Genomic DNA, 14,073 nt, shown 5'->3' with positions numbered 1-14,073 from the left:
CGATTGTTCGATTCCAGGGCCGTGAGATATAAAAAGACGTTAAAATACGGTACTTGTTGTTACCCTGCCTGGCAATCAGCATTAAGGGGCTAAAACAAGGACTGGTCGGCTCGGAGCCAGTATACTGTGTCTGTGTATTCATGTTGAACTGCGGCATGCTATCTTAGTGGGCTAGCGCTTTAAAAACGGACATTAGACAAGTACAAGCAACCACACAGATGTGTTTGGACATTACTTATAAGTGCAATAATTTTGAAAGCAGCGTTAAACCCCATTTTACCTTACCTCACTTTCTCACCTCACGTCGCCATCTCACCTAACCTCACATCACCTCACCTAATCAAACCTCATCACCACACTGAATCGCACCGCGCCCCACCGCGCCCGACCGCACCTCACCGCACCTCACCGCACCTCACCACACTTTACCGCACCTCACCGCACCAAACCGCACCTCACCACACTTTACCGCACCAAACCGCACCTCACCGCGCCCCATCGAATCTCACTGCGCCCCGACGCACCCTACGGCACCTCACCGTACCTCACCACACCCTATCGTACCTCATCGCACCTCACCCCGCCCAAACGCACCTCACCGCTCCTCACCGCGCCTCACCGAATCTCACTGCGCCCCAACGCACCTCACCGTACCTCACCGCACCCCACCGTACCTCACCGCACCCCACCGCACCTCACCCCGCCCAAACGCACCTCACCGCTCCACACTGCGCCCAACCGCACCTCACCGAACCTCACCGTACCTCACCGTACCTCACCGCAACTCACCATACCTCACCGCTCCACACTGCGCCCCATCGCACCTCCCCTTACCTCACTGCACCTCGGTGCACCTCACCATACCTCACCGCTCCACACTGCACCTCACCGCACCTCACCGTACCTCACCGCACCTCACCGCACTTCACCGCTCCACACTGCGCCCCATCGCACCTCCCCTTACCTCACTGCACCTCACCGCACCTCACCGCACCTCACCATACCTCACCGCTCCATACTGCGCCCCATCGCACCTCCCCTTACCTCACTGCACCTCACCGCACCTCACCGTACCTCACCGCACCTCACCATACCTCACCGCTCCACACTGCGCCCAATCGCACCTCCCCTTACCTCACTGCACCTCGGTGCACCTTACCGGACCTCACCGCTCCACACTGCGCCCCATCGCACCTCCCCTTACCTCACTGCACCTCACCGCACCTCACCGTACCTCACCGCACCTCACCATACCTCACCGCTCCACACTGCGCCCAATCGCACCTCCCCTTACCTCACTGCACCTCGGTGCACCTCACAATACCTCACCGCTCCACACTGCGCCCCATCGCACCTCCCCTTACCTCACTGCACCTCACCATACCTCACCGCTCCACAGTGCGCCCCATCGCACCTCCCCTTACCTCACTGCATCTCACCGCACCTCACCATACCTCACCGCTCCACACTGCGCCCCATCGCACCTCCCCCTACCTCACTGCACCTCACCATACCTCACCGCCCCACACTGCGCCCCATCGCACCTCCCCTTACCTCACCGCACCTCACCATACCTCACCGCTCCACACTGCGCCCCATCGCACCTCCCCTTACCTCACTGCATCTCACCGCACCTCACTATACCTCACCGCTCCACACTGCGCTCCATCGCACCTCCCCTTACCTCACTGCACCCCGGTGCACCTCACCATACCTCACCGTACCTCACCGCACCTCACCATACCTCACCGCTCCACACTGCGCCCCATCGCACCTCCCCTTATCTCACTGCACCTCACCATACCTCACCGCTCCACAGTGCGCCCCATCGCACCTCCCCTTACCTCACTGCATCTCACCGCACCTCACCATACCTCACCGCTCCACACTGCGCCCCATCGCACCTCCCCCTACCTCACTGCACCTCACCATACCTCACCGCCCCACACTGCGCCCCATCGCACCTCCCCTTACCTCACCGCACCTCACCATACCTCACCGCTCCACACTGCGCCCCATCGCACCTCCCCTTACCTCACTGCATCTCACCGCACCTCACTATACCTCACCGCTCCACACTGCGCTCCATCGCACCTCCCCTTACCTCACTGCACCCCGGTGCACCTCACCATACCTCACCGTACCTCACCGCACCTCACCATACCTCACCGCTCCACACTGCGCCCCATCGCACCTCCCCTTATCTCACTGCACCTCACCATACCTCACCGCACCTCACTGCACCTCACCGCACCTAACCGTACCTCACCGCTCCACACAGCATCATCGTCGCCGTTGTGGTTTTCATCACCTAACGAGCTATGGCAAAAATAATTTATTTTCCATGATCAGTTACCAGTTTGAAACAAGACCACTACGGCAACAGTGATATATGACCATGCACATGTTTGCTGCACACGCAACCCACACAGTTTGTCACGTAACTGCGAGATGGTGTCAGATGTAGTCATTGATGTTACACCTGGGAACTTGCCACAGCCGGGAACGTCATGGTGAGTGAATAGTGTTAGTTTGACAGTTTTTACCTTTTTACTCGGTGCTAGAGTAGTCCTGACAAACATGAGAAAAAGATTCCAATTGGCAAAATAAACAAATTTGAACACTTTCATTACAAAACTAAAAGAGTTTATACACCTTTCTATCAAGATAGTAAAAGGGCTGACGAATTCATCTTTAGGTGTTTCAGACAGACAGACAGTTTATTCAGTGTGTAAGGCCATATGGCCCAAAGCACAGTTTAGTTTTAACAAATATATGAAAACCAACCTTTGTGTAAATAAATGTTTTATATACATTGCTAAAGATTTGATAACATCTTCGTTAATGGACTTCAACAAATTGACCATTAATTGATTGTCTTTGTGTGTAAATTACATAGAAATTTTGATCTCAACGTTTTATATTTTTCACAAATGAAAGAACATGAAACTCGTCTTCAATCTCCTGGTTGGTGCAGTTGGTACATATACAAATAACAGAATCAATATCCGTGGTTCTACGACATTTATTGACATTGAAGTTATTGAGAGATTTACCTTGTAATACAGTTAAATATTCTTCTGGTTGTTACAATGGTTTCATACAAGCATAATCCTTGAGAGATTGTGAAGAGGAGACGAAGGTGTTTCCATAGTAATGCTTAGGGAAAGATAGCGTCTTCTTAATCTGCACTTTAACTTTGTATATGAAATGACGTTTATTGAAAAATAACCCTTTGAAAACGCATATCATTTCCTATTTGCACGGGTATTGTATTCTGGAAGAGAGTTGTTTATAGGAACAACATATGTATGACCTTTAAGGGAAATGTGAGAAGAGAAAGTGAGTTTTTTTATCGATTAACAGGATGTGTTTGTTTGTTGTTTAACGCCGTTTACTGCTGACGAACCAATTAAGTTTATGGTGGGACAAGTGAGAGAATGATATGGTTTGACGCCGCTTTTAGCGATATTCCAGCAACATCACGACAGGGGACATCAGAAATAGGCTTCACACATTGTACGTCGAGGTATGACTGTATTTCCGATTTGTAGTTCGGAATACCTACTGTATGTCAAATCCAGAGAACATGCCCCTCTTTAACTTTCAAATCTGCTAACTTTGCATGAGCTAATTGAAGTAGAATTACATTACTGGTCATTATTAACAATTGCCATATGTAATCTGCATTAAAGGCTTTTCTTTTATTTAAGATATATCTCATGTAATTATTGTTAGTGTCGATTCCCAAACTGAAACAATGTTAACCCAGATATCTGGACGTAAAGGAATTGAGTGTGAAACCAACAAAAACAAACAAGCGGTATCCAATCAACAAATGTATTACAAATTTCGCGAAGTTTACAAATCAATACAAAATACTGCGCAGCAATTACAATGACTGTAAACAATAGAGGGGCAGTACAATATGCAATGGCAATATATAATATGAAGGCAGTGGTCAGTATCAAATAATATATACTGAAACGTATTAAAAACGCACCAGAGGTAAAAGGTGAAATTGACGCTAAACCAAATTTTATATGTTGGCTGTGCACTGCAATCACACTCAGATAACTTAGTTCCACGTTAGTGGTGACAAGTGTCATTGGAAAGTACACAATTTAACGTAGAGGAAATGGAACACACAAGGGGTTCAAAGACAAAGTCAGTACCGGTTATGAGCGCCCCTGGCGGCAATCACAGGAGTCTGTATCTAAAAATAGACGCCCTCATGCATATTCATGACCATCTGTGTTGCTCATTTGGCAAGACAAGGGATCTTGAGGTTGGGCTCGCGTGTGGAGATGGTCATGAATATGCATGGGGGCGTCTATTTTTAGATACAGACTCCTGTGCTGCAATGTATGTCTCACAACGCCCTCTCATGGACCGTATCAGCTTGTGGTCCTACGCCACTCACATTGCAGGACAAGTGCGAGCTCCCTTACGTTGGCGATTTGCGTTTGACGTGCAATGCCTCACAACGCCCTCTCATGGACCGTATCAGCTTGTGGTCCTACGCCACTCACATTGCAGGACAAGTGCGAGCTCCCTTACGTTGGCGATTTGAGGTTGACGTGCAATGCCTCACAACGCCCTCTCATGGACCGTTTAAGCTTGTGGTCCTACGCCACTCACATTGCAGGACAAGTGCGAGCTCCCTTACGTTGGCGATTTGAGGTTGACGTGCAATGCACTGTCCCAGGTAGTCCCGCAAGTGCTCCATGGGCGATAGATCGGGAGATAATGCAGGCCATGGCATCACAGGTACGTTATTCTGTGCCAGGAAGTCCATAGAAGCACCTGCTGTATGTGCTCCGGCGTCCTGTTGGAAAGTATGCAGCTCTTGGCGTTGACGGAAACAGGACAACGTAACGTTTTAAAAATGGCGTCCCTGTAGTAAGCTGTATTAATATCTATGCATACATGGAGCTGCGTTCTGTGCCGAAAACTGATATCGCATCAAACCAACACACTTCCGCCGCCCCATCGATCAACAGTCTGCACAACACGATCATCGTGACAACGTTCACCACGGCGGCGCCATACCCGTATACGTCCGTCGGCGTTCCTGAGATGAAATCTGGATTCGTCAGAGAAGAGAACGCCATGCCAGCGTCGAAGTAACCATTGTCTCTGTCGTGTAGACGTGCACTTCGGTGCCTTAGGGTCAGAGTCGGGCTTAGGAAAGGATGACGGCACGTTCACGTTCCTCAAGTGTCAATCTCGGCATTGCGTCCTCAGTGCTATTCCGCGGCTACAGAGGTTATGCGGGTAGCCTTAGAATGCCATCCATTTATACCCCATTTCTGCACGAAAAGGTAATGGCACTTTGCATTTTTCGTGTTTTTGAGTACTGTTCTCTTTTGCGTTATAGCGACGACGCACAACGACTAACAAACTTGACAACAGTTTTGAAGCGTCCATAAGTCCTAACATGGGGTATTTTCCTTGTTCTTTGCCAACAATCATGATATTTTCATGGATTCGTGTTGGTGCGTTTTCAGTATATATTCATCCAGCGGCGAGTGCGTTCAAGCTCCAGAGATGGGCTAGGCAGGAAATCAGGGATAACGAGCGATCTCTACATGAAAGCTGGTTTCGATGTGATGAAGTGCTTGAGGGAGACGTAAAGACGCTATTGTCCCCATACATACAATCTAACCAGCCACTGGAAAATTCCACACAGTGCCCTCACCGGTGTATCGGCATTAGAACATTAAAGAAGTTTCCTATCATACTATCACTGTCCGTGGTATACCGGACCGGATGTTTACACGCCACATTAGCATCAAAATATAGTAACTTGCGAAGATTGTTATTTTAAATATCTATAAAATCCATCCATATATGTGAGCCTTGTATCTTCGTACAATACCATCATGTAGGCAAACTGTCAAAAGATATCATTGATGCTTTACAGCGCCATAAAAACCACTTAATTTATTATTCATGTATTTATAAATATTGTATTAGTACAGCTTTCGATTGCCTTATTTATTTCATTCTCATCTTGTGTGTTTTGTGTTATGACAGATCACTTGATCGTCTTGTCAAGACTCGAGTGTTTATGATTTGCCGTCGTACGACAGGTGTATTTCTGTGTGTCATCAAGCAACAAAAAAGCTATAAAACCCTTTCCATATTCACAAGGAATGTCTGCGAAAAGCAGAGTAAATTGTACGATTCTGACTTTATCAGTATGCGTTTATTAATCACTATAAAATAGTGATGATACAAAAGGTGAGCGTATCCTGCCCACCGGTTGCACCCGTCACAAACACATGCAAAGGCTAGTCAACTGTACATCTGAAAAAAACCTCGGGAACATATGGTACAATTCCAAATAGGGAATTGCATCAGACTGGTGCATCACTGATGCCTCAACTTTTTCAAATGTCTTCCACATGTCTTCCATGGAACATTTTGGAAGTTTACAAAGGCCTTTTGAGTTAGTGTCGTTTGAAGCTCTTTGAAATCTTCGGAGACAGAGCACGCTCGGTTGTACCTCAAAAGTTGTGAAATGTAGACTCCAGAGTCTGAAGCTTTTGGAATATTTCTCAACATGAAGAGAAAATTGAAGTTATCGTTATTGTATGGAATCCTAGAAGGGACATTTTCGCGTTGTGCCATCGCCGCATTTTCACTCTTACAAAAACCAGAAAAAAGTGTCAAAATTAACCATAGCGCGACAATGCGCCATTTGACCATTTGTCGCATTGTCGCGTCGTCGTATTGTCGGTTCGATCCCCGGCCGCGTCATACCAAAAGATGGTACTTGTTGTTACCCTGTCTGGCACTCGGCATTCATGTTAAACTGCGGCATGGTATCTCAGTGGGCTAGCACTATTAGTCTGGACTAGTACAAGCAGCCACACACACACACACACACGCATGCACACGCCGCTATGTAAGTGCAATAATCTTGGACGCGACGTTAAACCCAATTCACCTCACCTCCACTGATTTACCCACCTGAACTAGAAATAAAGGAGATCAGTGATACCGCCTCACCTGTTTCATATTTAGAGTATTTTAGACTGTAGGACAAGCGAGATGACGTCAATTTTCCAATAGTCAACTTTCCCTTTCCCCTTGACCATTTGTCGCATTGTCGCGTCGTCGTATTGTCGCCCTTTAGAAGAATAATAAAATATTATTCAAAGCGCGACAATGCGACAATTGGCAAAAAAATGTCGCGTTGTCGCATTGTCGCGCTTTGAATAATTTTGACACTTTTGCTTGTTTTGCAAAAGGGCGAGAGGGGCGACAAAACGACAATACGACATTACTCCTTCCAGGATTCCATACTATGATCTTACAGTAATTTGGATAGTAAGGTTCACTGTACATACCGGAAACAATTACATGCATCTTGAAGCAGACAGTTAGCGTGTGCATGACCAAGTCTGGTCACTCACTCACTCACTCACTCACTCACTCACTCACTCACTCACCCACCCACCCACCCACCCACTCACTCACTCACTCACTCACTCACTCACTCACTCACTCACTCACTCACTCACTCACTCACTCACTCACTCACTCACTCACTCACTCACAACGCTTCGTCGTTTGGAGACAAACGTTGTTGTATTACCAATATTTATCAAATACTTTTCAACACTATTTAAGAACGTTCAATCAATGCCTGTTCTGTGTATAGCCAGATCCCACATCAATATGTACACAAACTGGTCTAGCTATAGGTTGTGAGTGGATTACAAACATGGACCGTTGTGAAGTCGGAGAAGTTCTCTATGGGTACGTATCTGTTGGGACCCGTGAAGATCCGGGGTAGAATAGGTCTTCAGCAACCCATGCGTGCCGTAAAAGGCAACTAGGCGTGTTGTAAGAGGCGATTAACGGGATCGGGCGGCGTTAAACAACAAACAAACAAACAAAACAAAACGTATCTGTTGGCTCAAGTCAGTGTTGCAGATGGGTTCCGAGGTGAGCTCAGATGATAACTTGCTGTACCACGTGGCCGGAGATATGTGGTCGGTGGTCCCTTTGTTAAACCAGGGCGCGCTTGTCGTGGGTTCGAATCCAAGATTAGCCCTCATAATGATCATCAGTCTGTCATCACTTGTACATGGAAACGGCATCGACGGTGTCATGTTTCGCTTGGTAAGTTGACACAACATAAAAGTGGCGTTCAAACACATTCATTATTCATTGTTTGTTATGTATCGTTTGTGGTCCGTGGTTAGATATCAACAAGCGACATAATAATCTTAGACAAACAATCAAGAGAAGAAACTATCGTCTGCAAATGAAAAGTAGTATATTGGAGTGAACTATGAAACCTATCACAGTCCTCCACACGTGTTGTCTTTGTTCGTCCACGCTGCCGCACAGCAACGTGTTAAGGGTGAAACTTTTAATAAAGTGAACGGACATGTTCGCGAACTCCTTATGTCATCACTGATTTTCAGTGATCCATTCATGTAATTTTCACCACTAATTTGCCTTTTGCGCCCAGAGGGATCTATTTCGTCGGATAATCGAGACTGGTTATACTCTGGCGTTGACGATTCACAAAAATGTCATATTTTTGGCGACCCGTGAAGATCCGGTGCAGAATAGGTCTTCAGCAACCCATGCTTGCCGTCAAAGGTGATGCTTGTCGTGACTAACGGGATCGGCTTGTTGATGCATGTCATCGATCCCAATTGCGTTGATGCTCATGATGTCAATCACTGGATTGTCTGGTTCACACTCGATTATTTACTGACCGCCGTCATATAGCTGGAATATTGCTGAGTGCGGCGTTAATTTAAGGAGATCGATGTGGAGATTCAGGAAAGATGACGGGGGGAAAGCGCACATATACTGAGTCAAATTAAAAACTTCACATTTTTAAAAGTAATCCCATATATGATATACAACGGACAAATGTATCAGAGAAGGTAATTTTTAATCATTAATGACCAAAGAAGGATTTTAATTAACGGTGGTAACCATAATTTGTTCCAAGCACCTACGGTATTCGGTAATAACATCAACAGTTTAAAACATAAGTCCCAAGCACGAGAATCTGATGGCACAGAAGTTCAGTAGCGTGTGTGGCCACCATGTGCGTTGACAACTGCCACACAACGCCTCTGCATGGACCTTGTGATGCTTGTGAACACATGATTGGGAAGACGACGCCATTGTTGCTGCAAAATGGTGCCAAGATCTTGCAAATTCTGTTGTTGGTTCTGGAGAGTGCGCAGACTTCTGCCAAGAGCATCCCAGACGTGTTCGATGGGGTTGAGGTCGGAAGACCTTGACGGCCAGTCCATGACGTTGACTCCCGCATTCTGAAGGAAATTCCTTGTCAAAATTGCTGTGTGGGGTCTGGCATTGTCGTGTTGGAAGATCAAACCGGGTCTATGTGCTGCCATAAAAGGCAGAAGTTCTTGTGCCAGTACCTGGTCGCGGTAAGCAGCAGCGTTGAGGCTGCCACGGATGACACGAAGCCTGGAACGTGCATTGCCACAGAAAGCACCCCACACCATGACACTTCCGCCTCGAAATCTGTCAACACCCTGTACACAACACTGGGCGTAACGTTCATGACGGCGCCTCCACACCCTCGCCCTACCATCAGCAAATCGAAGATTAAATCGGGATTCATCACTGAAAACGACTTGATTCCATTCCTCCATCGAGACCATCGTAAGTGTCGCTGTGCCCACCAATTGACGTTGACGTCTGTGTAATTGAGTCAGAATCGGCCCGCAGTATGGCCGTCGTGCTTGAAGGTGAGCAGTTCTCAGACGGTTTCGAACAGTTTGCGCACTCAGTCTACCCCTAAACAGTTCCTTTCTGGTTGATGTAGCCGTCAAAAATCGGTTACGGAGGTGACGTAAGACAATCTGACGATCCTCTGCATGTGACGTCACACTTGGTCGACCTTGCCGAGGGCGATCAGCGGTGGTACCCGTTTGCTGTAGACGCGTCTGTAAATCATAAACAGTCCGTCGACTACAACCCATCGTCCTTGCGACTTCAGTTACGGACGTTCCCGCCTGCAACATGCCGATGGCACGTTCATGTTGCACATTTGAAAGGCGTGACATGACAAATGGCCGTAAAGACTTTTGTTTTCTTGTGTTTTTCTTTTTTTGTTAATGACTGCTAACAAGTATGGCTGAAAACACGTGCGGTATAATGGCCACGTGACCAGTTGCACGTGAAAAAACACTTTTGCCACTATAGTGCTGTGCACATGATTTTGATCGATTCACCTGCACAAAAACGGGTGTTATCTGAAGACGATACGTGGCCATTACTGTTAAAATACACAATAAGTCGCCAACAATGATAACTGGTCAAAATGTTAAAATTTTAGGATTGTGAAGTTTTTAATTTGGTTCAGTATATATCACTGCGATATTACATGATGAACGCGTTAATAAATGAAAACTATGTTGATGAAGTCAGTATGCTGTTTAAAATATAATGCCAGAAACTCAAAAACTATATATTATGTGAAAATAAGCAAGAGATTCCATGGCATTTGTGTGTGTGGAGTAAACCACGTTTTTATACTAGAAGCATCATTTACGGATCAGTGTTATATCAGTGTTTGTGAAAATGGGGAAAATATCAGTGAGTGAATGAATGCGTATCGTATTACGCCGCTAATAGCAATACTTCTGCACTATGACTTCGGAAGACAAAACCTGATCTCACACATGTATATGAACACACGATGCCAAGAAAGTGGTCAAACGTAACAAATGTTATAGTTGGGATAAAACATTCTTAGTAAAGTGCAGATTCTCGTACCTTTTTAGGTTGAATCCCATCCGGGATTCGAAACCACACTGCCAGAGTGAGGCGCCATTCAGCGCCTTCAGACATTTAGCTTTCAAATATTTAATATGTAGTAAGAAAGTAAGATGATGATAAAGAATTATACATAAAAAATTAGCTCACTTTACAACTTTAATTGAAAGTTCCAGCTAGATGTAATTCTGGGTCCCTATGAGGTTTATATTTTCGACAGAAATGAATGCAATTTGTTTCAGATTTAGAAAACTTAAAGTCGTTTCTGCTCTGCCCAGGCATTGATTTTATTTAGACAAAGTTCCAACTGTCTCTTAATCGTGTGCATACTTCTTCCTCGACATGATACATTTAAGTCATCGACAAACAAAGACCCGTCAACAGTCATTTAAAACCTTAGATAAACTTTTAATTGTTATGCTAAACAAAGTTACCGATAATATGTTACCTTGTGGGACACCCAGTTGGATCCCTCACGAACATGGAAATGTCTATGTGTTAAAAACTGAGATAAAAATAAGGCAAACGCCCTCTCAATCCGATTTCATGAAGATCTTTTAAACTTCAATGTTTCCAGGTCAGCTTTTTCTCAATCGAAAAATATTGATACCGCATGTTGTTTATTTTATGATAGCATTTTTCACAATAGTCTCCAGTCTAACCAAGAGGTCAACGGTACTTTTTTCTAAAACCACAATGAACATTTGTTTAAAGAGTATTGGTTTCCAAAATACCACATAAGGCTGTTATTTACCATTCTTTCCATGGTTTTGCAAACACAGCTGTTAAGTGATAATGGCCCATAGTTAGAAGGATCAGTATGATCACGGCCAGGTTTTGGGTTGGGAATTATGACAGCATTTCGCCACGATGAAGGAAAATTACCCGTTTTCCATATATCATCAAACACAGTTAAAAATGTCTCTAAACAGGAATCAGGTAAATGTTTTAGTAACTGCCAATGGATATTATCAGAACCTGTAGCAGTATCATGAGCTTACCCTAAGGCGATATGCAGCTCATGAATGGAAAAAAATTCATTATAATCCTCGCCATTATCAGAATTAAAATTAGTTTTAATTCTTTCATCTTGTTATTTAACTTTCTGAAATTTTGGGGTATAATTTGATGAGGATGACTGTTTAGCTAAGGTTTCTCCAAATTTACTTGCTATATATCAGATTTAGCAGTTAATAAAGTGTCACCATCCTTAAGATGGTGAACACTAGATTTAGAACCTTTACCTTTAATTCTTTGCACCATATTCCAAATCTTAGACATATTTGTTCTGGAATTTATTTTCGAAAAATAGTTTCGCCATGATTGTTGTTTATTCTGTTTTAACGTACGAAGAGCTTTTGCGTTTAATATTTTAAATTTATTTAAGTTATGGACAGTTGGGTGGTTTAGGAAATATTTTTCTGCCTTTTTTCCTAGCTTTCCTAGCGTGTTTACAATCAGTTTTGAACCATGGTTTACGAATATATGGACTTTGGAATACATTCTTTGGAAATTTCATTTTAAACGTCAGAAAAAAAGGTGAAAAGGATCAGCCACATCTCTGAAACAATCAGGATTTATTTTGTTTGTGCATAATGTTTGAAATAAAGGCCAGTTTGCATTTGTTAAATTCCGTCTTGTTGGAGGTGGAATATCAGATGGATTTATTGTTTCAATGATATTTGGGAAATGGTCAGGTCCACAGAGGTCAGTGTGGACTGACCATTCAAATTCTTTAAGAAAGGGTAGAATCAGTTAGTGACAAATCGAGAGAAGAATAGGTCCCAGTTGCAGGATGCAGATAAGTGCTTGAGTCATCATTAAATATACATAGGCCATTATTGGAGATGAAATCTTCAGGTATTTTACCTTTAGTGTTAGTGTTTGTACCACCCCAGAGTTGGTTGTGGCGATTCAGATCACCCATGTACGGTGGCCCATAAGGGACATGGAGTCTGTTTTTCAATATTTTAATGTTTAACTTACTTTTATCTTAACCTTTTGCAAATTAACACAATCTGCCATACAAATATGTGATAAATCATGTATAAAAACATCCGAAAACATAGAAAATGTACTTTTAAGTAGCTTTTGAGTCGCTGAAATGTGAAGTGAAAATGTCAAAAACTAAAATGGAAATGTCAAAAACCAAAACGAAAAGGTCAAAAACTAAAATGAAAATGTCAAAAACACAAAACGAAAATGTCAAAAACTAAAATGAATACACAGAAAACTTTTTCCACCGCGGTGATAATATTTACACCGAGGTGAAAATATTTCCACCGCAGTGATAATATTTACACCGCGGTGGAAATAGTTTTCTGTATTTTCATTTTAGTTTTTGACATCTTCGTTTTGTGTTTTTTGACATTTTCATTTTAGTTTTTGACATTTTCGTTTCGTTTTTCAGCGATTCAATATCTACTTTACACATGATTTATCACATATTTGTAAGACAAATCGTGTTAATTTGCAAAAGGTTACGATAACAGTAAGTGAAATATCAAAATATTGAAAAACAGACTCCGTGTCCCTTATGGGCCACCCTACCCATGATTATACAAGGTTTGGGGAGTTGATGATAGAGAGCTTGAAGATCAGTCAGCTGAAGAGCTGACGAAGGCGGAATATACAGTGAGCACAAAGTGAGTGAGTGAGTATGGTTTTACGCCGCTTTTAGCAATATTCCAGCAATATCACGGCGGGGGACACCAGAAATGGGCTTCACACATTGTACCCAGTGAGCACAAAGTAAAAACAACGTTCAAAGTAAGTAGCACACTAACGGATTGGAGATTGGTGTTAAGTATAACAGGGCTGTGGATAACATCATTCTTAACAATGACTGAAGATCCTCCAGTGGCCTTTTCACCCGGAGGAGAAAAATAATGATATGCATTTGACTGACGTAAAATAAAATTATCTGTCCGCTTTAGATACGTTTCCTGCAGACAGAATGCTGAAGGATTAACATCCTGAACTAAGAGATGTTATTCGTTAAAATTAGTTCTCAGTCCTCTACAATTCCATTGTACTATGTGTAAAGAAACTATCTCTTCGGAGGATTGACGGAAGATCTAATGATAACAGGGGATGGCGTTGAAACAGAAACAGCAGCAGCATAACTTGGGCCTGACTTTTCTTGTGCAAAAAGAACTATTTTCTTCACATCCAGAAAAGAGATGTCACACTCATGCTTCATACATGAAAATTTACTTTGGAAGACGAGAGATGATTGCCAGAGCAGTTTACACAGGAAGGGGATTTGTCACATTGTCTGCTATC

General features: G+C 43.9%; 1 protein-coding gene across 1 annotated transcript in view; it reads left to right on the top strand.

Annotated features, from left to right (window-relative positions):
* LOC124152991 (early nodulin-75-like) overlaps positions 1–2,334 on the top strand; it is a 10,016-nt gene extending 7,682 nt beyond the window's left edge. Inside the window, exon 2 of the mRNA XM_046526083.2 lies at positions 263–2,334. Coding sequence (XP_046382039.2) covers positions 263–2,334 — 2,072 coding nt within the window. The remainder of the gene's footprint in view (positions 1–262) is intronic.
* The last annotated feature ends 11,739 nt before the right edge of the window (positions 2,335–14,073 follow it).

The sequence above is a fragment of the Haliotis rufescens genome, unplaced genomic scaffold, assembly GCF_023055435.1.
Source record: "Haliotis rufescens isolate VD_foot unplaced genomic scaffold, xgHalRufe1.0.p SCAF_21, whole genome shotgun sequence".
NCBI classification, from domain to species: Eukaryota; Metazoa; Mollusca; class Gastropoda; order Lepetellida; family Haliotidae; genus Haliotis; species Haliotis rufescens.
This window is presented reverse-complemented; position numbering and strand designations above follow the sequence as displayed.